This window comes from Maylandia zebra, linkage group LG19 (genome assembly GCF_041146795.1).
Source record: "Maylandia zebra isolate NMK-2024a linkage group LG19, Mzebra_GT3a, whole genome shotgun sequence".
NCBI lineage: Eukaryota > Metazoa > Chordata > Actinopteri > Cichliformes > Cichlidae > Maylandia > Maylandia zebra.
This window is the reverse complement of record NC_135185.1, coordinates 9412660-9438787: the sequence shown is the minus strand read 5'-3', so window position 1 is coordinate 9438787 and position 26128 is coordinate 9412660. Positions and strand designations below refer to the sequence as shown.

Here is a 26128-nt window from a genome sequence, read left to right as displayed (position 1 = left end):
TGCTTCGTTTCACCTGTCTATGGTTACCCAGGTGTTTCCCCTCGGGTCTACTTTTTGTCTTCACCTCGTTACCTGTGAGTCCTGCTCGTGTTTCCTGCCTCAGAGCTCCGAGCTGATCACAGATTTCAGATGGGATTAGGATTAACGGAGTTTTCTGAGGTTTTCCATTAAAGTGTGATAAAGTGAATCACTTGGTTTTCATTCTGGCCTCCGTTTCTCTGTCATGCCGGAAAATGCTGGGAGCGTTTGCAGACTGCTCCTGGGTGAAGTTTCTGTTTATTGTGGAACAAAGTGAACCTTCACGTCAGGATCTCTCCAACATTACAGTCTTACCAGGCGGCTCCTCGATGTCCGGCTGGCCACAAAGAGCTGCAGCAATGAAGAAGCAGAGACTGTAGATCCTGACTCTGTATTTACTATCACACAAACACATCTCCAGCATCTTTACGGGCATCTCATATCACTGCTGCAGATGATGTCCTGTGGTACTGATGCCAAAAACATCTGGATGGCTGCTAATCATCTCTCACTTGTCAGAAATGTAGGTGTTGCATTTACAACGACGTCCAAGCTGGAAAGAGAAGTGCTTTTTGATGCCTTTGTTTCGTGCTGTGGCCTCGGTAAGTCGTCTTCAGATGGCCTGTGAACGCTCCAAAATGCTGCTGCGAGGCTGCTGATGATGTCCTGTCACTGGCCTCGTGACCTGTTTCTCCGTCTGTGCATGAGCTCTCAGGCTCGAGTCGTGCAGGTCACCGACGGCTTCTGACACAGACCCGTTGGCAGTTCCTCGTTCTAGACTGAAAACTAAACAGAGGCTGCAGTTTCTAAACTATGGAAGGACCTTTGAGTGCGTCTGTGGACTCGTTTGGCCTGAGCCGTGCTGTATATGTCAGTGCTGTGTTTTAATATTTGAGGTTTATTACTTGCTCATCGCTGTTGAGCAACAAACTGTTCCAACTTCTGCAATCAGGTAGAAGGTTCCTCATCATCCAGGCAAGGACGGGGAGACTCAGGGGGAGCTGCTATCCCCCCCCCACACACACACACCATCCATCGTGGCTCAAGAGTTAGGAGTTCGCCTTGTAATCGGAAGGTTGCCGGTTCGAGCCCCGGCTTGGACAGTCTCGGTCGTTGTGTCCTTGGGCAAGACACTTCACCTGTTGCCTACTGGTGGTGGTCAGAGGGCCCGGTGGCGCCAGTGTCCGGCAGCCTCGCCTCTGTCAGTGCGCCCCAGGGTGGCTGTGGTTACAATGTAGCTTGCCATCACCAGTGTGTGAATGGGTGGATGACTGGATATGTAAAGCGCTTTGGGGTCCTTAGGGACTAGTAAAGCGCTATATAAATACAGGCCATTTACCATTTACCATCCATAAGTGACTGAGACAGGACTCTCTTCCAGACTGTGTGTCTAACATGAGTACATTTCAAATTCCTTTAATGTTAAATATGTTCAGATTGTTTATTCTTATTTATTCACTTGATGTACAGAATTCACCTGCTCGCTGCATAAATGCTACTACTGCACATTCACCTAATGTATATATTATATATAATGTTCTATCCCCCCCCCCTTTTTTTTTTTTTGCAAACATAACTGACATATCTACATGTGTGTGTGTGGGGGGGTGGGGGGGTTGGTTTTAGGAGGGTGATTGGCGTCATGATAACTGATGTGAAAGGCAAAAGACTCAAACTGAGAAAACGGGGGATTCTGTTTGTGATTGGTTATTTATTGTGAGGTGAAACATTTCACTGAGATGTGTTCATATATTAAACAGTGTAACAAGTTAATGTTTACATCGTTTCCATATCTGCTCAGAGTCAGGAAGCTGCATCACTCACCACAGGCCTGAAAACACACACACACACAGACACACACACACACACACGCACACACACAGACACACACACACGCACACACACAGACACACACACAGACACACACACACGCACACACACAGACACACACACACGCACACACACAGACACACACACACGCACACACACAGACACACGCACACACACAGACACACACCGTTTCTGTTTAGTGCTCAGTTTAAAGCTTTATAAAAATATTCTGTCACTTTCATGTTACGTGCAGGTTACAGCACACAGATCTATAGACACACAGAGTCAACACACAGATTCTTACTATGTACGTATTCAGACTTGGAGGCATTTCCATGCATGCAGAGAGCAACATCCAGACCCCAGAGTGAGTCTCTTTCCTCAGCGTTAAAGTGCTGAAATGGGCTCAAAGGGAGACTATGAAGACATGCTGTGACCGGTGTGTGTGCGTCTGTGTGTGTGTAAACTAACAGTTTTCTTTTTAAAAGTAAAATGAAGAGAACACTGTGAGTCGTGTTTTTCACAGATGGGAGGCGGTCTGACTGCCGCACGTCGGCCAAACGCTTCCAGAATAAAAGTTACCTGACTGAAATTTGGCTAATCGCCCGCTCACGGTCACCTTCTCGTGGACCTCGTCCCAAATCCCGCCCCCTGACCTTTCATTGTCAATAAGGTGGGTGCAGCCATGTTGGTCCTACATGTTTCTAATACTGACCCGTGATCAGTGCAATGCGATGTCATAGTTTGGTCGGCAGACTGTGTCAGGTCGTGCAGCACGTGGATCGACATGCAAACAGCTGTTGTTTCAGAGAAGCACCGCGGACAGGCGCTGCATCGTCTGAAGCTCCTCATGCTAACATAAACCCTGCTGCCTTTAAACATGAAGGAATCTGTGAGGTTCACATTATCAATAACTGAAGTCTACTGATGCCAACGATGAGGTTTGTTATCAGCTCTGCTTCAAGTAGAGACAGATTTGTCCTGAATCTGAATCCTCTGCACTTTATCTGACAGCGAGGAACATCGGTGTGACTCAGCGTCATAATAAACTACGTTTTATTAGGATAACAAGAACTCGAGAAACACTTTCTAACAGGTCACCAAAGGTTAGGGGTCACAAAGTCTCAACTTGTTTTAAAGAATTTGCTTCGATAAGTCAAAATCGTCCTGGAGCCAATCGATGGGTCAAATCTGATCACTGATCAATAACCGTTTCTAATGTTCTGTCGGGTCTTCCTGCGTCCCTTCATGTTACGTGTGGTTCTTTAAATCAAAGTGCAGGAAGTCCTGTTGTTTGTTCCGGCGCTGCGGTGAAAGCGTTCGGTTTATTTCTTCCACGTCTGCTTCCTGTTTGACAGGAACCTCATCGCTGCCACACGGAGCCTTTCAGGCGAGTTATTAGACGCGAATGTGTGTCTAACATGATGAAGTCTTATTAGACGTGATGCCGTGACACTCTGCAGTATTTCAGAACTCCTCGTGTGCGTTTTGTCAGCCATGTTGCGCCGTGTCAGACGCCACAGAGGGGTAACGGGGGCTTTCAGTCTGCAGACCTCAGATCCACCCTGACCTCCCTCAGGCTGGGCTGTTGCATCAGCACAGACACGCCCCCACGGAGTACAGCCCGCCCTCATCGTGCAGGCGGGTCATTGGTACCCAGAGGCGTGCTGATCATTTCATTTCTGCCCACGTCCCTCCGTCCTGTCGGGGTTTTGTTTCTGCTTCTCTGTCACACACATTTCCAAGGTGTTATTCTCTGTGACTCGTGCTTTGACGCTTTCTTCGTGCATCCGTGTGATTAAACTCGTGTTTCTGCAGGCGGCGTCCATTTGGCCGTTGTTCAGCGTATTGCTGTGCGTGAGCAGCGTCACGTTCGGCTGGCCATTGTTCTCGTCCGTGGCAACCTCGTGGGAGTCGTTAGCCGGACTGGCGGGACTGGCATTGCCACGGCGACGGCAGCAGCAGAGTATCCTGGCGACAGGTCTGAAGACAACTCTGTAGAGGCCGCGGCGGGCGCTTTCGCTGACGAAACAGTAGAGGACTGGGTCGGCCACGCAGTTCAGGGTGGTCAGCAGCAGGGACAGGTGGTAGTAGTTAAATATGGCTGAAAAACAAGAACCGTGTCACCACAGTATTACGGCACCATCTTTATTTATCGGACTGCTTCCTGCGAGTGAAACGGTACCTTCGATGAAGCTGCATTCCTCCTCCAGCAGCGTGCGCACCAGCAGGAAGACGTGGTAGGGCGAGAAGCAGACGAGGAAGATGAGGATGGTGCTGCTGACTAACTGCCTGATCCTCATCTTCTGATCCGGCTGCGTTCCCGCGCTCCGGCCCACTGCTCGCAGGACCCACAGGTAGCTAATCTAACCGAGACAAAACAAGGCGCCGGGGTTACAGGAGAATCAGGTACTCGTCTACATTTACTGTGTTTGACTCCAGTTTTCAGGGATTTATACTTTAAACCAGCGCCGTGGATAGATTCATCAGAAAAACATGAACAACATTTATTCTCAACAGTGAAGCGAAGAGTTAAAAAACCGTGACATCGAGAAAAGGAAGCGTTTGAATAACCAAATAAGGTCATCGTATATGGTGAGCAGCTGAAAATGTTGAACAACAAATTAACTACAAATATGAAATAACTGAGAACATCGTGAAGATGTGGGATTAACCCAGAGCGGCGGACTCATGGCTGTGGCACCGAGCCAGGAGACGCGTGGCTTCCTGATGTGGGGATGAACAGAAAAGTATTTGACCAGCATAATATAATCTGCAGTATGATCATTGTTTTAACAATGTAACAGATAGCTTTAAGATGGCCTTAAGATGTTTATGATGATGTTAACTTTGTATTTCAGGTGCAGTTATAACTATTTTATACATATTGCATATCTGTGCTTATTTGAGTTGATGTTCAGGTTCTTTAAAGGTCGTAAGCCTCACTGACGTGACTGTTCAGGTGATACATGCTGAGGGAAAACTAGAACATAGAAGGAATTGCAATACATGCTTACAAAAACACTTATATCAGGTCATTTTATATTAAGGTTTTAGTAGAGGTTCTTGGTTAAAACATTTATTTAGTAGAAGACATACACATAGTCTCAGTGAGCTTCTGGTCTAGTGAGAGGTCAGAGGTGCAACAGGTGAATTGAGAAAGAGCATTTGAGGACGAGACACAGACAGTAGGAGGTGAAGAGGTGACACAAAGAGCACGTGAGGTCAACACGTACACACACATTAGTTAAGATTTATTTAGAGGAGAGATTAGTTAGGTCTAGACAAGAAAGAGGAACAATTCATTTTAAGATAAGAACGGAAAGTACAAGCCATGAAAATAGAAGATGATTTTCTGGGTGAAAAGTCATGATGATGTTGATCTGATCTATGTATAAAATGTACCGGTGATGCATGAAGGGGCGTCAGTAAACAAACCCTGATGTTATAAAATAATTGTTTGTGCCTTAGTAAGTCGAAGATCAATTGCTGTTTTCAGTGATCTTCCCACGTGTGAATTAAAATCTTCGTTTGACTTCACCCGGCCGGACCAGTGTGGTTATTTTTCGATCACCTCTTGTACCCTTTCTCAATTCTTGAATCTTAACACTGACCATAACCAGCTCTCGTTCTCTACACTTCTTTAAGACCAACGCAGAAATCCTGAAACATACAAAGAACGTGTAAAGCCGTTACCGTACCAACAGAATGGCCAGCGGGAACATGAAGCCGATGCTGATGCGGTAGTAGTTGATTGGACGTTCCCACGACTTCATGGGGTAGTGCTCGAAGCACAGCGAGTGGTTACTGGGATCTTTGCTGAGCTCCTTATGGTGAAAGAAAAACACGCCCACCGCGATCTCCTTCAGCCAGATGATGGCGCTGATGACGGACGCTGCTTTCATGGAGCGCAGAGCCGTGAACCTGCGGGCAGAACGCGTCGTGGTGATTTTACTTCTTCATAAACCCAAAGACGTCCTGATCTCAGCCACGAAGGACGAAACGACGGGAGACCGTCTTACCTCAAAGGATGGACCACAGCCAGATAGCGATCCAGACTGATGCAGCACAGAAAGCCGATACTGATGTAGATGTTCTCGTAGAGCAGGAAACCACACATCTGACACAGCCATTCTCGGTGACGCCAATCATCGTCCTGAAACAGCAACAGCAGACTGAAGGTGGATCAAATAGGACAGGCAGGTGGAGGAACTCCACCCGCGCACGCTGTCAGGGCAGGAGACTGCTAATAATGGCCCAGTTCACCTCCACCTAACACCAACTTAATCCAAGCAGAGCTTTAACACGGCCACAGGTCACATGACTCTGTTAGCGGGACGACGTTAGAGAGATCTGTTAGCACAGTGACATCACAGCAGCCATGTTTTTGGTCACATGATGTCATGGCTGTAGCTCAGGTGGCAGAGCAGGTCAGCCACTAATCAGAAGGTCGGTGGTTCGATCCCAGGCTGCATCCTGGCTGCATGCCAAATGTCCTTGGGCAAGATACTAACCCCGTGTTTGCCTACTGGTGGTGGTCAGAGGGCCCGGTGGCGCCTGTGTCTGGCAGCCTCGCCTCTGTCAGTGCGCCCCAGGGCAGCTGTGGCTACAATGTAGCTTGCCATCGCCAGTGTGTGAATGTGTGTGTGAATGGGTGAATGACTGAATGTAGTGTAAAGCGCTTTGGGGTCCTATGGACTAGAAAAGCGCTATACAAATGCAGGCCATTTACCATTTTACCATTTACCATTAAAAGGGACCAAAAGGCTCCAACAGCACAAACACGGTCCGGTTCAGGTGAAGCTAGCAGGCAGCTAGCAGCTACAGCCACCTGTGTCAGCATCCACCTGTCACTCAGAGAGGCCACGCCCCTAAAATGCAAACTTTAAGCCTTAATGTGAGTGACAAACACATCCTCCCTCGTACAGCTGTTATAAAGGAGGAAATGATCTACAGAGACCAAACAGTTTGTGCATCAGGATGTAAACATGTTTATTTCTGCAGGAACGTTTAACTGTGGGAGTCTGTGGGACTGACTCACTGCTGGAGCCCCCGGTGGATCCTAGAGGAACTGCAGCTTGTGGCACTTTTAATGGCACTGAACCTGAAGTCGAGCTCCAACCACAGCCTTCCACTGTGGTGGGCGGACGACACCACGGTGCTGTGCTAACTGTCTGTGATGACACCGACACTTTGACTGAAACCAGAGCGCCTCAGACGCACCGTGAAGAACCGCCGAGGGAAGAGCGAGCGGAGAGGACGTCTCTATGTTACCTGAAAGAAGTACTGGAGCCAGAAAGGCAGAGACGCCAGGTATAGTAGGTCAGACACAGTGAGGTTCATCAGGTAAACGCCCAGCTCGTTCCTCTGCTTCAGCTGAAGGGCAGCGTGGTATAGCGAGTACACGTTGGCAGGAACACCAACCTACAAACACAAGATCATTCACCATCCAGCACATGGAGATCCTGGAGCACCGTTTATCAACACTCGGGAAATACTTCCGAAAAGCTAAGATACTTCCATCACTCACCATGAGCACCAGGATATAGACGCAGGAGAACACGTGCTGGTGGATCCCATGGTTGATGCTGCAGTTGCTCATGTCTTCTTCAGACTTGTTGATCACCATCATACTGCCGCTCACACTGTTTCACCCTGACTCGTTCATCTGTCCAGAGCACGCGTGCTGCTCGGCGCTCTGTGCGGTGGATTAACCCGCTCTTGTCTCATCGGGCCTCTGATTGGACGGTTTGCTCTGTGGAAGAGGAGACAGTGTAGCTTAGTCCAGATTAGACACACCCCCCTGCAGGTGAGCAGAGAGAGGTTAAAGAAGTAAATATGATCTCGTTTCTGTCTTTAAATTGAATGTGTGATGTTAATCCCACAGACATTTTCTCAGGTCATCCACACGCACGCTAACCCTCTGAGGTGCAGCCCTCAGGCTGAAATAGATTGTGATGTGCGGTTGGAACGCGCAGACTTCCTGTCCAAACCTGACAGCTAGCTTGGTTACAGGCTGAGCTCAGGTTTGAAATCCAGCAGGTGGAGACACTGAGCAGCTCTACAGTCCTCAGTTTGCACCCAGAGCGCCGCGCTGATGCGCTCCTGTAGGGTACCTGGAAATGTGCAACATGTAGCCAATAATTTAAAACGCCAGCCCGTGCTGACCCACGAGACTTTCTGAAGCATTTCTGTGAGCGCACTCAGTGCTGCTCCTCTGACAAGAGTCATGAGAGCATCGGACGACGAGCACGTTGCTCTGGGAACTTCCTGTTTGTATCTTTTGCTGTTTTCCCTTATCTAATGCTGAAATGATGAGTAATCTGTGCACAGATATGAAGACATGGTTCTGCGTCACATCATCTCAAACCAACATTTTCTCATTTTTAAAGTTGCATCCTCTGTTTTTCTGCAGCTGTTTGAAATGAATATGTGAGAAACTTGAAGCCCAGCGTCTGAAACGTTCCCTTCCTCGGCCTGAATCAGCATCTGTAATTTGGGACAGAGACGTTAAAACTGTCCTCCAGCAGCGACTTCCTGTTGTGGTGTGGCACGTCGCACAGTAAAAACAGCCTGTTTCTCTGCGGTTAGTGCTGACATCTCACAGTGACGTGGTTCCTAGTTTGAATCCCCCGGCCTCTCTCTCTGTGTCTGCGTGGGTTCTCAGACTTAATCCCACTCATGACATGAGGTTGGCGGGGGACTGCCTGCAGGTGTGGGCTGGTGTTAAATCTAAAAACACACTGATGCTGTTTCACATGTATTATTATTATTTAAAGCTTGTGTGGTGCTGGAAAAACGTTTCTCAGCATGTTGTCTCTGTCCTGGGTTCGTACACAGAAGCTAACGTGAACACAGGCCTCAGCTTCATTGGAACGACCGCAGTCAGAAAATCGTAACAATGATTTTTGACTGTCTTAAAGAAAGAGACGAGTTCACTGAGACAAACACCTGAACTGCTCGGTCGTCCTCTCAGATCACTGCACGTCCTCACACCACAGATTTAAAATCCTTTTACAAAGCAGCGATGAGATGAAATCTGTGCCCCCACAGCTCAGACAACACACAGTGACCCAGCTTTCAGTTTTTAGGCTCCTCACCTGTGGAGCAAACGTCCTGAACACCTGAGATCAGCCCAAACTGCCCAAAATCCTTTGTGCTTCACATCGTGACACCTGTGAGATGTGTCGCTGTGTCTGCTGTGCTGCTGGCTGGAGTCTGAAACATCAGCAGAGACATCAGCCCCGAGTCACCGCTGACAAACGACCGCCAACAGAGCCGCGCAGCATCACAACAACCACGATATGCTTTATTCTTACAGACGACGAACCCCAGGATCTGCTGCTCGCTGCAGTGGACTCGCTCCGAATCAACCTTCATGTGTTCACACTGACAAACTTCATCTGCCTGAACATGTCTGCTGGTTTTACACACACACACACACACACACACACACACACACACACACACACACACACACACACACACACACACACACACACACACACACTCACTCACTCACTCACTCACTCTCTCTCCCTCACACACACACACACTCCTCTTGCCTATGGTACGACAACTTTTCTCTGTGCATCTGGTACACTGCGCAGGAGCACTTTGCCCCACACACACACACACACACACACACACACACACAGACACGGAGCAGGAGCCACTCGTTGTGACACGCGGCAGAAAAATAACTGCATTGAGAAACTACTTCCTCTGGTCAGTTTCTTTGGCTGCTGTCTGCAATGATAACACGGGTACTCTTACACTGACTCTACTATAACAAAGCTTTTACAAACGCTGATCACAGCCTCACAGTAACCTGCAGACATTCACACACCCACGGCTGGTGTCTTTCGTCACACTAAAAGCGCACCACCACCCCTCTGTCGTCGGTCTCACCCTCGGCAGCCGTGCTACATCCTCTCCATCCTGCAGTCTCAGTAATAACCGCGGCACCGGGTGCTCAGATATTTGTGAGCGTGCGTATCAGCCGGCAGGAGGAAGTGGACTCGAAGGGAGACTCCTCCCATCCTCAGACATAAACAGAGGGGGTGAGAAGAGGCTGCAGTCAAAGACAGGTCCCCTTTATTAACACGCAGTAAAGCCAGTCAAACACAAATATGATCGCTGACTCCAGAGGCCCAGGATGTGATGGCGATGGCTGCAGCGTTTCAGGCCATCCGGGTGCTGAGGCCCCTTAAAGTCTCCTCTCTCACCTCGTCAGGCACGTCCTGAAACCTCCGCCCGACCCCCACCTCTCAAATCTGAATTTCTCCATATCGGGAAACATGAGCAACACCGGGTTTCCCCTGCACGCCGCAGGGCTTTGTGCCAAACGTCAACTTTTCTTCTGTAACTGTGATGGGACAGCGTTTCCATGTTTCATATCCACCCACGACGCAGATGTGTCAAAATACTAAGAAACCAACGGCCCACGTGTTAATGCAGCTGTGGGACTTTTCTGTCCAAACGAGTTCAATAAAAAGCTCAGCGACACTGACTCAAGAGCTCCTCATTAAAGGCTCATCGTCTACTGAAACACCTGTTTAAACACTGATAGATCTACTGACTGAGCACGCCGCGGTCACGGCGAGGTCACGCCGCAGTCACGCCGAGCATATTTTTATTCCAGAACCCGTTAAACTGAGTGTCCAGTGAGGTTACTGCCAGACTCTGAGAAAAGAAGAAAGAAACGAGCTTCATTGGTCACGTACACAATCATACAGAGCACAACATGCAGTGAAATGTGTCGTGTCCGAGCTGCAGACAGGCCGCAGATGTAGCCGCGCCATGTCAGGGCTTGGTGGGCCTAGCCAGGACCCTTACTGGATACTGGGAGGGAATCAAACTTGCGACTTCCACTCCAAAGCTGTGTGGTCTTACCACTACGCTAAGAAGGGCGACGTGTTTCGATACGTTTCTGCGAATGTTTGATGAAATCTGATTGGTGAGCTAATCCAGGCGCTCCGTGTGGCCGCTCATACTTCCTCAGTTCTCAGGCTCTGTCACTGTGTGAAATCTCTAATGGTTGAGAAACGCACGTCAGTCCTGCTTCATGCTATGATGACATGAACGGCACACAGATGAAAGTAAACCTGTGAAGTTCTCCCTGGTTAACGTGTTGCAGTTCGAGTGACGTACTCTTTGGAAAACAGAGCTCAGGTTGATTTGAACCCAGAACAGAAGCTGGTTCAGAAAAAGAGGAAAAAGGTGTTTGTGCGAGCAGAGGCGAGACAGCGTTTCCAGGGTGGTAGAAATGCTCCACTGCCTTCAGGACTGAGAACAGATGCAGCTTCCTGTCGTGAAGCCCGGATTCAGATGGAATCAACACAAACTTCCTGTTCAACAAACGTCTTGTCTGCACTGGACTCGCTGTGGTTCTGCCTCGGCCCGTCCTTTGCGAGCCGCTCTTTAAACTACAGAAACCAGCAAAGAGTCCTGACTTCTTCGTCTCTGATGTTCTAGATGGAAAGTTGCTTCATTGTCCTGGTGGATTCGACTGCTGTTCTTCAGCCAGCATAATCCTGCTCTCAGCAGCGCTCCGCTTTATGCCAGTTTGTTTGTCAGAGTCGTGACAGAGTTGGTCACCTCAGTCAGCGACCGTCACTCAAGTCGGTCTGCCTTCAGCTTTTGTTGCTCGTCGAGTTCCTCTGCTTGTTGTTGTTTTTAGGAGTACAGATATTCCAGTCCTCCAGTGTGGGTGACTTTGACACAGCTCACTGTGTTGTGTCTAGCGGAGGTTTTACGTACAGACCCTCCAAACCTGCAGAGATGGGCTGCTGTGCCCAATGCACCGCAGTGACAGCAAACCTCAGTCAAGCACAGCATCAGTGAAAACAAAGGGTCAGTGTGACTCAGTCCTTTCAAATAATGCCATGAAACACGTGTGCACATCCGCCTATGTGTGCAGGAGCTGTAGGCGTGCAGCTTGTTGTCAGCCTCCATGTCTCAGGTTTATCCCTCCATATGAAGTGGTGTTTTTATGTCTCGTGTGCAGCAGAGGCCGGGTTTCCTCGCCGAGCTGAAGGTCACATCGTGTGAAGGAAGACTTGTTTTTGTGCTGGTCGGAGCGAGCGTCTAAATGGAGCGATGGTGACAGTCAGCGTAACCTCTAACTATATCTGTTAGCTTTGGCATGGCGGCGTCTTTGCAGCGACTCCTTAATAACACGCTGCGAAGCGTTTAGAGCCGCAGCAGGCCGCACTCTGAAACCACGGCTATCATCTCGCTACATCCGTCCTCTCCGGTTTAAATCAGTCAGATTAAGGAACAGCCGGATGTGCACAACATTCCCGGAGAGTCGAGCCGAGCCGAGCTTTGAGACACACGCAGCTATCCTGCATGCTCCATCCGAAGACTGAGAAGGCCGTCTGATATGCGAGCGGCACCTGCACGGGTCACCTTTTTCCTCTCAGCTCACAGACAGCTGACGGTTTCCCGCCACACACACTGCTCTGATTGGTCACCAACTCAAATTCAAACCCTCGCCAGCAGGCTCAGCGTGTCAGAGACGAACCATTTGACCAGAGAGCTTCACCGAGCACCGACTCGGGGTTAAAACTGCAGGAACACATCCACGCCGAGATCACCATGGTAACAGATGACTCTGTGATCAGTCACCTGATGGTGGTAACCATGGCGGCAGCAGGAAGTGGTAAATTAGACCCCGCGAGCGTCCTGTCAGTGTTTGCTTCATCCTCAGAGTGCTGTGCCACAGAGCTCATCCTCGTCATCGTCGGCTCTGATTGGCTGAGACGGGTTTGTAAAATAAGCACGTTAACGATGCATAATAAACAGGATGGCTAATAACTGTGACATAAACACATTTCCTCCAAATCACAGGATGTTTGTGTTTGCTTTAGCCCATCGTGAGAAGTTCTGTCAGCGCACAGCGGCGTGTGAGCTCACATCGATGCGCCTGCAGTGCTGCTCGCTTCACGGGGCAGATTCATGTGAAGCTGCTGTGACACGACTGCTCGCCACGAAGCACAGCTGTTCCCATGCCGGACGTCGGTCTGCACATGAACTATTAAAAATGAGGTTAAATGGTTAAAGTGGACTCTGAGCTAGTTTAAAGAGTTAATCCCGAGTTAAACACATTAAAGTCTCACAGAAATCCAGAAGACGGTGAAGTCAGACTCATCAGGCGTAAAATCATCCTGGTTATGTGATGGTTTCAATTACTTCTATCGTTGTAAGTATTCTTCCCTTATGACTTGGATGTAAATTAAAATACTATTTCAGTATTTAAGGCAGATAACCTAAGTATGAAGAATGCTTACATGATGTACATACTGTGAATGCCTGCTTTTGAAACCTTAATAAAAATATGAATTAAAAAAAAAAAAAAAAAAAAATCATCCCGGTTAATCTTACTCAGAAACCACAGACTGTATACAGAAGAGGGAGGATGTGGAGCTTCAGTATCAGAGATGTTTAAAGCTTTTTACTCACACTCTGAGCTCATTGTTATAAACATGTTTGATATTATTAAGCTGTGATGTAACATCAGCAGGGGGCAGGAAGTATCCAGTCAAAACCTTCTCATTGTGTTTCCTGTGGATGAACGTATGAGCTGTACCTGTACGTGCAGAGTTTCACAATAAAAGACCGTTTGCACTGACACTTAAAACCTCCGTCCCAGTGTCAGCCACGCCCAGTCACTGGAACCAGGTAGAACCACAGGGAGCATGTGCAGCTGATCAGGAGATTTGAACCACGAACCTTGATGTGAGGTGACAGTGCTGAGTTAGCGTGTCAGGACGATGCTCCTCCCTCTCTGATGCATTCACCTGGCGGTCACGACTGCTTGCGTTTTCCTCCAAATTCAGAATGTCGTACAGTCTGAAAACGTTGCGTGCAGTCAAACCGTGACTGCTGTCGCAGCACAGTCTGTGTTCATCATTAAAAGTTAACGATTTCAAGCGCGTGCGGCGTCACTGTGGTCCCGTCTCTCTGCCGTATCTCACGGCGAGCTAAGGACTTTGGGTCAGAGAGACAAAAAAAAGTCCAGAGACTGCAAAATGTGGCCAGATGCAGTCGGACGTCGTGATATTTTTGGCTGTTTCTGACATACTATTTGGGACATACTAAATCTTTTTCTGGGTTAGTGGAATGCAGCCTTCGCGAGGAAACACAAACTCAGCTGGTTGCGGCTCAAAAACCCTGCTGTGCTTCAGTGCGTCGACAGATACAACAGCCTCAGGTACAGTAACCCCACTGGCTTCTCACTGGGAACAAATCTCATTTTTCTCCACGAGTCACCAGGGTTGTGTAAGCCACCAAAGCTGAAACACTTCAAAATAAAAGGTTTGAAATTTCAAAATAAAAGTTTTTTTGTTCAGCTGCGGTGGAAATGAGTTTCCTCCGGAGGGTGGCTGGCCTCTCTCTTAGAGATAGGGTGAGTAGTTCAGCCATCCGGGAGGGGCTCAGAGTAGAGCTGCTGCTCCTCCACATCGAAAGGAGCCAGCTGAGGTGGTTTGGGCAGCTGACAAGGATGCCTCCTTGGCGTGTTCCTGGGTGAGGTGTTCCGGGCATGTCCCACCGGGAGGAGGCCCCGGGGCAGACCCAGGACACGCTGGAGAGATTACATCTCTCGGCTGGCCTGGGAACGCCTTGGTGTTCCCCCGGATAAGCTGGAGGAGGTGGCTGGGGAGAGGGAGGTCTGGGCTTCTCTGCTTAGGCTGCTGCCCCCGCGACCCGGCCTCGGATAAAGCAGAAGAAGATGGATGGATATTGGTTTTTTTGTTCCAAGTTTTCATGAAGCTCAGAGGAGGAGCAGCCCCACATGAGCTGAAGGCTCAGCCACACATCCTGTTAGAAACACTCAGAACTCATTCTAGTAAAACTGCTTCAGTCCACCCACAGCTGCAAGCTGCTTTGCAACCCACCTGCTCCTCTCCTGCTGTTTCTGAATCAGACGGTTCAGACTCGAATCACAAAACTCACAGAACCAAACCTAATAAGGATGACCGCCGTGATCCTGCCTGAGTTTGAATATAACAGCAGCATCATTAATCATAAACTGATCACTGATTAAACCATTACCTGTTTCATTAACGATCAAAAGGAATTCATTCTGTGATGTTATTTCCTGTTTTATTTTGGTGATTGGACTTCCTCGCACTTCTTGTCTTTATCAGCTTTCCTCCTCTGTTATTGGCTGCCCCTCGCTGATATTTTTCCTCCTCTCCTCCTCAGTCCACTATGAAGCGGGGGCTGGGCTGCCACCCTCTGACCAATCACAAACATGGATAAATGTCCCGACAGCAGAGTTTATAAAGGACAGAGTGCGACTGTGCAGATGTTAAACCCAGACTGGACGTGCAACAGCAGAGGGAGTGTGTGTGTTAGCCGTGCTGAGTGAAAATCACATGAAGTTCCTGTTACGGCGGCAGGAAGGAGAATCTGATGGAGCAGGTGAGGGCGACACCATCAGTTACCATGGTGATACACCTTCGTGGTACAGGAAACTCAGAGTTAACCCTCACGTTACCCAGCTCGTAGTGCAGACTCTGAGACGGTTACCGTGATAACAGACTGTGTGATTCCCACCCATTCTGACCCTCAGCTTCACTTCCTCACTCACACCGGAAACCTTCTGATAAACACGGCGGCTGTGAACGAATCAGCGCGAGGATGGAGACAGCGATCGATGTGGACTCTGCGGTCTCCATGGAGACGCTTTAAGTATTAATGCTGATCAGGACCAGCAATCAATTTGTCCCACTGATGGATAAATGTCTGCCATAGCTGCAGCTGCTGGGTCTGAGTGACATCACAGGTCAGAGCAGCTGTGATCTGATTGGTCCAGATTTGTATCTTCAGCTGCTTCGACCCGTCAAGTTAAAGCTGAACATTTAAACATCACAAATGACGAGTGTTCATTTCCCCACGCTCATGCTCGAGTCCCCGAGGCGCTCGGAGCTTTTCAGAGCTCGCTCTGCTGCCCGGAGCAGGCCTCGGGCTCGTTCATTCTCCTCTCTCTGCAAACACAACAGCAGTTACGTAAAAGCAGCCTCTGAGGCTGCCGTCCAAGGAAGCACTGCGAGCAGCGTGAACGAGCACCATGAGAAGTTCGAACACAGCCGCACCAGCTGACTCTGCTCATTCCTTAAAAAACGTTTCCAGGACTAAAAATTCCACACGGTATTAGTGGAAAACAAACACACATCATGATTCATAACCAAACAAAAGCACTTAATAAGCTGCAGCAGATATGAAATCTATGGCCTCCTCCCTCCGGGGAAATCAGCTCCATCCAGCGGGAAATAAATCAGCTGTTTTGATTTGCTGTCCTCTCGGCAGATCGGCGTGCACGTACGAGCATCCCTACGTGCGCTCTGGTCTCCATCGGTAGGCTTGTTTCAGAATCAGCTGATTCATCACTCGTTCATCACAGAGCTGTCGATAAAGTAATCAGATTCCTTCATCCTTCACGTGAACTCAAAGATAAGTCAGGCGCCTGAAGCGTTCGCCCTGCAGAGCATCTGAGGGGAAGGATTTGACGCGTGCTGTGATGTCACTGCTGTCGATGAGTGCTTCCACTCGAGTGTCCGTGGGGCGCAGACGCCGTCGGTCTGAATCTCATCAGCGCTGCTCGCAGCCGACAGCTCGGCACGCCGCAATGCTGTCTGGTACTTGGTGTGGAAGGAGCCAGCAGACCAATGTGATGCCACAGTGACACATCGACCCACAGGACCACTTAAGTCCTCTGTGGAACATCTTTATCCCAGATCCTAGATCAAATTGGGATGTGAGGAATGTGGAGGTCAGGTGAAACACGGCGTTCAGTCTGAGTTATGAGTTTAAACTTTGATCTAGATAAAAGCTTTTCCTTTGTGTCAACTGAAGCTCACCATTTAGTTCACTTTGAGCCAAGATGATCGACAGACGGTCTTTGGTTGACATGCTGAACCTGGAAGCAGCAGAAGCAGATGTCATGGAAACCAGTGGAGCGATCATTAACCCCTTGGAGGTGGCAGCTGGCCGTTGCCAGTGCGCGGCGTCCTGAGACGCTGCTGCTGTGATTTGTTCCACCTAGGCTCCTCCCCCAGTCTCCAGCAGACTGAGCCATTTTTAGACCTGTTTCCTGTCTTTGTGCCACGACGCAGGTGTGCAGGTGTGTCCTGCCTCCCCCCCACCATGACCTGGGATAAGCAGTTAGAGAGCTGATGGCGCTCGCTGTGTGGCACCGGCCATGAACAGCGCAGTTCGCTAACGCTTTAACCCTGAGGTCTGATCCGGTGATGCCGGACAGGAAGGGTGGCGTGGCAGAGGCGGCGCTGCCGGACTTTTTCTTACTGCTCGAGCATTCTTAGAGATAAACAGGAGAGGGTGAGGGCGTCTGTATTTATCAGCAGCTGATTGGCTGCTGCAGCTCGTCATGACAACGTGTCTCTGAGCAGTTTGCACCTCGCAGAGTTCAACCCCGGTTCCTGTTCACGCTGTACACGAATGGGACGTGTTTGAGGAACAGGCGGCAACAGGAATACAGGAATCTGATTGGAGGTGAAGAACTTCACAGTGAAGATGAGGAGGTGATTTCCTCAGGTCAGAGGTCATTCTTCAGACTGTCAGCATTCATGTGGAGGTCGCTGAGGAGCAGCAGGCCTCAGACAGCCTGGACTCCCTCTACAGGAAGAGGCGGAGCTCTTCTTTAAGTCAGACTGAGCTCAGGGTCAAATGTTTCTGCAGGTGTAGGCGAGCGGTGGTCAGCATTTCTGCCTCACAGGGAGAAGGTCCTGGGTTTGAATCTAGCAGCTGGCCGTGTTAGCTGCTGATGGGTGGAGCAGATTTTTCCAGGAGACGGAGATCATCTGTGTTCACGAAAGGACTGCAGGTGGAGCTTCTCAGATTACAGGACGTGTTAGTTTGCAGCAGCTGCAGCTGAAGTCTGCAGGGCCGTCCCCACCTCCACCTCCGTCGGGCAGCTCTTAGTGTCGGTGGATGCCCGTGTTATGAATAACGCACACGCGAGCGGTGTGAATGTGCTAATGTGCAGTTTATGTAATGTCAACAAAAGCACCGACATCAGCACCACGATAAAACACAGGCCACGCCCCCAAGAACACAATGCAGATACATAATGTAGGCAGAGGTTATCTGTGCGCCCAGCGCAGTGTCAGCCTCTCACATGTTTGTGCTGTCCCTGCTGGACACCAGAGGAACTGCAGCTCCTGACTGCCCTCGCGTGTAATTTGGCGTGTGGCGCATGGCTGCTTCAGCCTGCCAGAAAGTTCCAGTGGGATTCTTCCCAGAGACACGACCAGCACGTGGGCGGCTCGCTGCCTCAGGGCACGGACACAGTCGGAGCCAGAAAGAAACCCAAATAAATCCAGTGTGGACGAAGCTGGACAGCAGTGTTAGTCCCAGCGTCCGTCTCCGTCCTCACCGCCGAGCACCTCCCTGAGACTCCCCTGCTCTGAACCGCTCCCCGCTATTCGTATGATGGTATCTCAGCTGTGTCCGTCAGCCACAGGTGTGGCATCAGCCGTGGGCTATCAGGGTCAGTCGATCTGTCCCACCTGTGTGACTCCCACAGAGACTGACTGAGGGGCTTTCAATGCTTTGACTCATTGATGTACGATTAGTTTAAGGAGCTCTGAAAGTTTCCATGAAGACGTTTCAGTTCTAACAGACCGGAGTGTCCCCAAGAGGGCTGTGGACCCACTATTGATCCTCTACCTATCACACGAGCCAAGGTGTGAAGATGGGTGTGGGTCACAATCAGGTGAACCCACTGTGAGATGTTGCTCCACCGTATCATGTGACTTACTGAGATGTGAGTGGGTGTAATCCAGCTCTGAGATCCTTCCCAGACGCCTTAACGGGCTCTCACAACTCTCCACGATGACCTGGATGGCCGAGAACCTTCACAGACCTTCGGTTAGCTAAACTGATCAGAGTGGGGTGGGCCCACTCAGAGCCAAGTGTCATGTCCACACCGCCTGCCTGTAATTGAATCCACAGCGAGCAGGTTCCCACTGTGAGCTCGAAGCTTTCAGGCCCCGGGGGTCTGCAACAAATACATTATTAATGTGCATCATGGCCTCACGTCCTGCACGCTGCTTTAATAACGCTCCACACCTGAGCTCAGCCTCTGCAGCTGAACGCTCTTCAGGCCTGCTGCTGCCCCCGCGGGACCCCGACGCCCCCCGAATACTAACTCAGCCTCTGATCGAGCAGCTGAAAGGACACAGGCTCTGAGTGGGAGAGAGAAGCCGCCCTGCGTGCCAGATTTCCTGCGAGCCTACCCGAAACCACCACAGACTGAACCCATGCATCATTTACCGCACATCCTGACTACAGCCGGGAAGCTCCCAGGATAACCCGGCACCACCAACATCGGGACTCCTAATTCAGACCCCAGCAGGACTATATGTGAACTGTAAACTAATCCTGCTGTGGGCACCTGCCTGCTGCGTCACTCACACCTGAGAGTCAGCTGTGCTGAGCGGTGGAGGTGGCGATCCTCCAACACCTCACTGCTCATTAGGAACGACAGCGGTGCCTTCAGGTGTTGTGGGACATCACAGTGACGTGACTGAGACCCAGGTATTCCCTCCACAGGTGATGTGACGTAGTCTGTGCCTTTATGGCACTCCAGCTGGAAACGACCCGCGTGCTCACCGCTGTTAATCATCCTGCACGCACGTGCTCTCTGAATATTACATGAACGAGCTCCACGCTCCATCCAGCAGGAAGAATAACACACGCCAAAACCAATTAATAACTGATCAATAATTAATAACTCACAGCTTCAGACCAGCCAGAGAAATGATCTGCATCCAACAGCACGAGCCCGCTCACACACAAACACACTTTCAGGGTTTCAGTAAGGACACGGTCTTACCGGCTCTGCAGCTCCGCTCTGAATGTCTCTGCAAGCGCTGCTGCTCTGCCTCCTGCCTGCCCACACACACAATCTCACTCTGACACACACACACACACACACACACACACACGGTCTTTATGATATCCGAGTGGGAACATATGAAAGTGTCCACACAGTCCACAGCTCTGCTGCACACAGTCGGCATCAGCAGACCTCAGGGGGAGTCGGCCCCTCCTGGCGGAGATTCATGAAATGAAATTAATTAATAAATAAATAAAGTGCTGGGAAGTGGGGCTGGGGGGGGGACTATAGAATAACACATTTTCAGAGGGAAGAAAGAAAAGGAACAATTCTTAAGAAAAAAAACAATAGAATAAAATAGAAATGTTTACATTTTATCGTGTTAGCTGAGTTTATTCTGTTTTGGAGTTCAGACCAAGGAAACATGAACAAAGGCAAATCCAATGAAGACAAAGTGAGCGCCATCCTGAGCACGACTTCTGATATCATCTGATATCATTGGAGCTCCTCCCCTGCAGAAGGACAGATATTTTTCTTCTGGAAGTTTTCATCGTGGCTTCGATGAGGACCTCCACCGGTCAGATCTCCACACACACACTATGCTCGAGGAAAAAGGAAACAGGAAGTGATTCAGGCGTCTGATGGTGGCCTCAAACCTGAGGCGGTTAGTTTCAGCCACAAACACGTTTGCGTTCTCAAACGTTTCGGCGTTCTGGTCCCAGTCCACCTTGTTGAGCTCCAGTTCACCATTTTAGTTTGATCTCAGCTGAAGTTTAAAGACAGGCCGTGTGTTCAGCTCCCTGCCCTCCAGCAGGCTCACGCTGCTGAAGGCGGAGCTTCCAGAGTGAGCCGTGAAGGCTGGTGTTGGTGGGTTTGCGGCGTCCTCAGGACGTCTGCCGGCATGGTGTCAGCTCCTCCTGATCCGATCATTACGGCGAAAAGCTGAGAGATGTCCACAGGGGCTTCCGTGTGGGGACAGTCTTCACATGATGTCCTCTGTTGATGCTGAAGACTCAAGCTGCAGCAGGTCAAAGGTCAAAGATACCAGGCAGGCTCACAGTGACAGTGATCCTTGTAGGGAGTATTTACCTGAGCGGAAGCAGAGCTACGAGGACATGAACCTACCTGAGCCGTATGATGGTGCAGGTGTGAAGCAGCTCATTCAGCAGGTGGATGAGCAGCGGTTACACTGAAGGTCCAGGTGAGAGCGCCACCCTGAGGCGCAGTCTGACAGCTTGTGCCGCACGCTCCCTGCTTTTCACCCTGAACACCACATTTAGCATCCCAGTCTTTCTCCAAGGAACGCCTCAGTGTCGTTTAGGGAGCTCAGACAAATGAGAGGACCACAGCTACAAATGTTCTGGCACAGGGCGAAGGTCAGAGGTCACTGTTTCCATTACAGTCACCTGTCCTCTGAATAATCAGCCAATCACCTGCTGCTGCAGTCTGAGGCTGTTCCAGCTGTTAGAAATAAGTTTAACACGGGAGACTCACTGCTGCCTCCGCTGGACGTCAGAGGAACTGCAGCGCTCTGTTTTTATCACACCTGAAGCACAAACACCTGAATAACAGTGACACAACGCTGGGCTCATGGTGCGTTCAGGTGCTGCAGGGCAGAAGCAAAACAACTGTTTCCTCTGCAGGTTTCACACACTCACACACGCGGACTCACACACACTGTGACCCCAACAACCCCAACATCATTGTGAAGTTTGCGGACGACACTACAGTGGTGGGTCTTATCACCAACGGTGATGAGACGGCTTACAGGGAGGAGGTCAACGCCCTGACCCACTGGTGTCAAGACAACCATCTCACCCTCAACGTCGCAAAGACAAAGGAGTTGATAGTGGACTTCCGGAGGTGCAGAGAAGTACACACCCCCATCACCATCAACGGCGCTGCTGTGGAGAGAGTGAGCAGCTTCCGGTTCCTTGGTGTACATCTGGCTGAGGATCTTACGTGGTCAGTACACACAAACAAAACAGTGAAGAAGGCGCAGCAGCGCCTCTTCTTTCTCAGGAGACTGAAAAGATTCGGCATGAGCCCCCGCATCCTCAGGACCTTCTATCACTGTGCCATTGAGAGCATCCTCACTGGATGCATCACCACCTGGTATGGCAACAGCACCGCCTACAACTGCAAAGCTCTCCAGCGAGTAGTGCGGTGCTCTGAACGGATAATTGGAGGTGAGCTTCCCTCCCTCCAAGACATCTACAGGAAGCGCTGCCTGAGGAAAGCGGGGAGGATCATCAAGGACTCCAGTCACCCCAGCCATAAACTGTTCAGACTGCTTCCATCAGGAAGGAGGTTCTGCAGCATCCGGTCCCGTACCAGCAGACTGAGAGACAGCTTCTTCCACCAGGCCATCAGACTGCTGAACACGTCATAGACACCTCAGCTTCACTACTGGAACTTCAACATTATGCACTCCACACTGTATATAAATGCCACTTGTTTTGCACATATTCAACTCTGTATATTTTATATATTTTATTATTATTATTATTTTATTTATTTATTTATTTTTTTATATATATTTTTTTACTATTTAATTTGTAAAAATGTGTATACACACACACACACGTAGGAAAATATTTAGTATACACATCCAGAAATGCATATACTATTATATATTGTACATATATTTATTAGTTTCAGGTTGGCCATTCTTGTATTTTGCTCGTTTGTGTTGTTGTGTTTGCACATCTCTGTTGCTTGTGGGGCTCGCACACAAGAATTTCACTCGCATGTGCTGTGCCAGTGTGCCTGCACATGTGATGTGACAATAAAAGTGATTTGATTTGATGTCACAGCCTCATTTTTATTTTTTAACTTCTGAATCTTTGAACAAACGCTCACAGACGTCTGAAACACAAGCAGCACGCAGAGTCGAAGTAGATCTGCACACGCTCACCTGTTTGCGTGTCCGGAGACGACCGTGGAGTCTCTCACACCAATTGCATTTCAGCGTTCTGAAGGCGACTCTGACGCTGTGATGCAGGTTTGGTGGTGTGGTCACTGATGGGTCAGGTCAAAGGTCACAGTTTGAATTTAACCTGGCGATGCCTGGTGTAGGAAAGCAGCTGTCTGAACACATCTGGCGAGTCATCTGAAACGTTCCCACGACATGAAAAGAGCCCGTCACGGTTACCCGTCTGCAGCCGTGACTCATCTCGCCGTCAGAGAAAGAGGAAATGTGTTAAAATGAAAGTGTCTTGATTCGAGGAACTCAGAGGTCATCAGCCACAGGCGCACTCTACAGGGGGGAGGAGCCTCCTCTGCACACCTGTCCACTCAGACGATCTCACAGCTTTAATTAGCGTTGAGCAGCAAGAGCTCAGGTGGAAGAACGGGTGGTGTTCCCATCAGGTGGTGAGTGGATCGATCCCAGCTCGTCCAACAGCGTCTACGAGTGCGTGGCTGATGAGACGACTACCTGTTACCTCACGCTCCTGACGCAACCTCAACCGTCAGGCTCTACCTTTAAGAGGGAAAACGTCACAGGAAGCAAACTTTCCTGAGCGCTGTGTTGCCAATGATGCTGTGTGTGTCTGTTCAGGTGTGACGAGTGTGACAGAGGTCAAAGGTTAAAAATCTTTATTAGCAAAAAGCTTTGACGTGTTTCTGCTCTCAGCCTCTGAGCGCGTCTGCAGCGACCGCAGCAGAAATCGTCTTAAAGTGAACTACAGCAAATCCAGTTACAGCAGGAACGTCATTGACGCCGCCACTTCCTCTTTCACTTCCTCCTCCTAATGAAAGATGACGCTTCGCGGCGAGCACACAGGAAGTCAGGAAGAAGTAAGAGACCGTAAAGTCGAACTGTTCTTTACGTCGCCCACCTGCTGCATGCACAAGTGATCTAAGTGATGTCACAAAGGTGTCACAGAGGCCCCACCCACCTGCATTAAAACTGTTTATGAGGGGCAGCCAATCAGAATAAAGTTTTCTAACAGCCAGCTCGCTCGCTCTCAGATATTCTTATAATGTGATCTGATTGGCTCGTGATGAAGCCGGAGGATTTAATTGGCTGCTGAGAAATGAGCATGATGTGTATGTATGAATCCTCCCTTGCAGAGGGAGGAGCTAAAGCAGCCTGATTCAGACAGAGCTCAGACACAGAAGCATTATTCTGAGCTGAGACTTATGCTCAGCCACTCTCATAGGTGCAGCAGTAACCAGCAGAACAGGTCGACTTTACAGCAAACACAAACAGAGCAAACGCACAGGTAACATGACATCATCGACCTGCAGCGCCGCCACACACACAGGAAGTCATTTGGTATTTTCAAAGTAAAGTAAAAAAAAAAAAAATCATCAAACACATACAAATTCCAGGAGGAATAATTTAACTCATATCAGCTCAGTCTTCATTTCATAACTCCAGTGTTACATCTTCATCTCTACCATCATCATCATCGTTAATGTAGTGCTTTGAAACAGCAGGTCAAAGGTCAGTCATTAAATATCATCAGCTGTGTGTGAGACACACCTTCAGTCATTGTGCCTCCTCTTCCTCTCCGAAGTGTCTGTGAGCTCAGCCAGAGGGAAAAACACTAAAATCATTCACGTGACCTCTGAGACAAACAGACAATCACCAATTAAGCAAACGAGCGTGAATCCGGGAATGAGGTGTGTGTGAGTTTCTGTGTGTGTGTGTTCCATCTATAATTCACACAAACACCAAACAGTGGCTTTTACAGCTCAGAGGAAACACGTAAATGATTTTACTGTCAGCCACAGGCTCCAAACCTCAGTGTGTGTCTGTGTGTGTGAGTGTTTGAATTAAACCCAGCTGAGCAGGCAGAGAAGCCACAGAAACCCCCCCGAAGACAAAGCCTGTGTCTCTATCATTATATCTATCTGTGTGTGTGTGTGTGTGTGTGTCTAGTGTCGGCTTGGGTTGAGCAACATTTCCAGTAAAGTGTCAGAGCGTTGCATGCTGGGATAGAATCTAAAGATGGATGGAGCAGGGCTGTAATTTAAAAGGGAGGAGGCTCTCCGCCTGTCCTGTTTATCCCCCCCACCACCCTTCCTGTGTCTTTTCCAGTGTATGGCGTGATGTTGGAGGCGGGGAATGTGGCGTCCCGTACATTCAGGCGGCGGTCCTGCAGAGTCCAGCAGTTAGACAGGGCCGCTCGTAGTGTTGTGTTTTGGTGGCTGCAGGGTGGAGGTGAGCAGCGTCTTCTCTGTGTGTTAGAGACGGAGCGTCAGCTTGGCATCACTATAGATTCCAAAAAAGATGTTTTCAGGAAACGTCCCGCTCCGGTAAGCCCCGCCCCCCTGTGGGGAGCGCTGGTAGTGTCATGGCATCAGCAAAATCTCGGCTCCATCCAGTCCTGCATCCACCGCAGAGAGATGATCATGTGACTGCCTCACCTGTCCACTTATTTACTAACAGGAAGTGAAAGGGCGGCGTTGCTTCAGTCTCACTTCCTGTCTCTGAGGCTGGATGCAGGGCGTGGTGCTCCGGTATTTAGACGCAGCCGTACTCGTACCACACCGTCTGCGGGTCGTTGTTGGGGTCAGGTGACGCCGGCGTACTCTTTGGGCGTTCCACAGAGCCACACCTCCCACTCTCGCCATCCTTCTTCGTGTGGGCGGAGTCGCCCAACCGCCCCTCCCTCGGGACCTCTGCGTACTCGGGGGTGTCGTCAGGCTGCGCGGCAGGCGTCGCTCTCACTGGGGTTACCATGGCAATTTCTCCACGGTGAGGGCCGTTTCGGGAGGTGGCGCTCCACCCTCGGTCCCGCTCTCGCTCCGCGTAGCGCTCCGCCTGCAGGTTCAGGGAGGCGGAGTGGTGGATGGGCGGGTTCAGGAAGCTGCCATCTGCGTGCTGGTTGGACAGAGCGGTAAAACGAGCCGACAGCGGCCGCTCTCTCCCAGTGGTCCCACCTCCTTGACGGCGCATCACGGCGTCGGCCTGGCCGGGGGAGACGTCGTGCCCTCTGAAGCTGTCCGGCCCGTTGGAGCGCAGCAGGTCGGCCGAGGCCAGGCTGAAGGTCCTGCTCAGTGATTGGCTGCTTCTCTGAGCCGAGGCCGGCGACTGGCCCACGGGCTGACGGGGCGAGGGCTTCACACTCTGTCCCGGCCTCTGATTGGACGACTGCACGGTGGGCGTGACGTAGTTGGTGGGCGTCGCCTGATCGCTGCAGGCAACAGCTGAGGGGGCGGGGCTTCTAGCAAAATAGTCCGTCACCAGGTCCTCTCTGCTTCCTGTGGACACCTGAAACCCAGAGAAGCAGTCAGGGCGGGGCTGACAAAGGGCAAAGGTCAAACACACCTGAGCTGTGACTGAGAAGCCGGGAAAAACAACGGGTCGCTTTTATAAACAATGACCTCTGAAGCGGTTGATAACGGCGTGATCAGAGCACGTGCAGCAAACCGAAACACGGCGAATATAAATGCTTC

The 26128-nt window shown here is 50.0% G+C and overlaps 2 protein-coding genes across 7 annotated transcripts in view; both read right to left on the bottom strand.

Moving 5' to 3' along the window:
* Positions 1-1715: 1715 nt before the first annotated feature.
* gpr68 (G protein-coupled receptor 68) lies at positions 1716-19799 on the bottom strand. Of its 4 annotated transcripts, none has more exons than XM_076877639.1 (7): positions 19715-19799; positions 7379-7603; positions 7123-7272; positions 5871-6004; positions 5550-5772; positions 4034-4214; positions 1716-3952 (listed from the first exon to the last, which is right to left on the bottom strand). In XM_076877639.1, the coding sequence occupies exons 2-7, from the start codon at positions 7478-7480 to the stop codon at positions 3525-3527; spliced, it is 1218 nt and encodes a 405-aa protein (XP_076733754.1). In that variant the 5' UTR covers positions 7481-7603; positions 19715-19799; the 3' UTR covers positions 1716-3524. The 4 variants fall into 4 exon arrangements, with proteins under 4 accessions (XP_076733754.1, XP_076733755.1, XP_004569984.1 ...); XM_076877640.1 differs by lacking the exon at positions 19715-19799 and adding an exon at positions 14908-16353; XM_004569927.4 differs by lacking the exon at positions 19715-19799 and adding an exon at positions 9760-14894.
* A 3503-nt stretch (positions 19800-23302) lies between these two features.
* Positions 23303-26128, bottom strand: part of ccdc88c (coiled-coil domain containing 88C) — a 50376-nt gene continuing 47550 nt past the window's right edge. For all 3 annotated transcript variants that reach the window (XM_024806210.2, XM_024806211.2, XM_024806212.2), the window contains one exon: positions 23303-25943. In XM_024806210.2, the coding sequence (XP_024661978.2) occupies positions 25194-25943 (750 nt within the window). In that variant the 3' untranslated portion in view covers positions 23303-25193. The remainder of the gene's footprint in view (positions 25944-26128) is intronic.

Excerpts from the sequence above, each read along its gene's own strand:
- gpr68 (XM_076877639.1), bottom strand. The coding sequence starts at position 7,480 with ATGATGGTGATCAACAAGTCTGAAGAAGACATGAGCAACTGCAGCATC. Across the intron at positions 7,273-7,378 it reads TCTATATCCTGGTGCTCATG|GTTGGTGTTCCTGCCAACGT; the intron begins GTGAGTGATGGA and ends TTGTGTTTGTAG. Across the intron at positions 6,005-7,122 it reads GGCTCCAGTACTTCTTTCAG|GACGATGATTGGCGTCACCG; the intron begins GTAACATAGAGA and ends TTGCTGTTTCAG.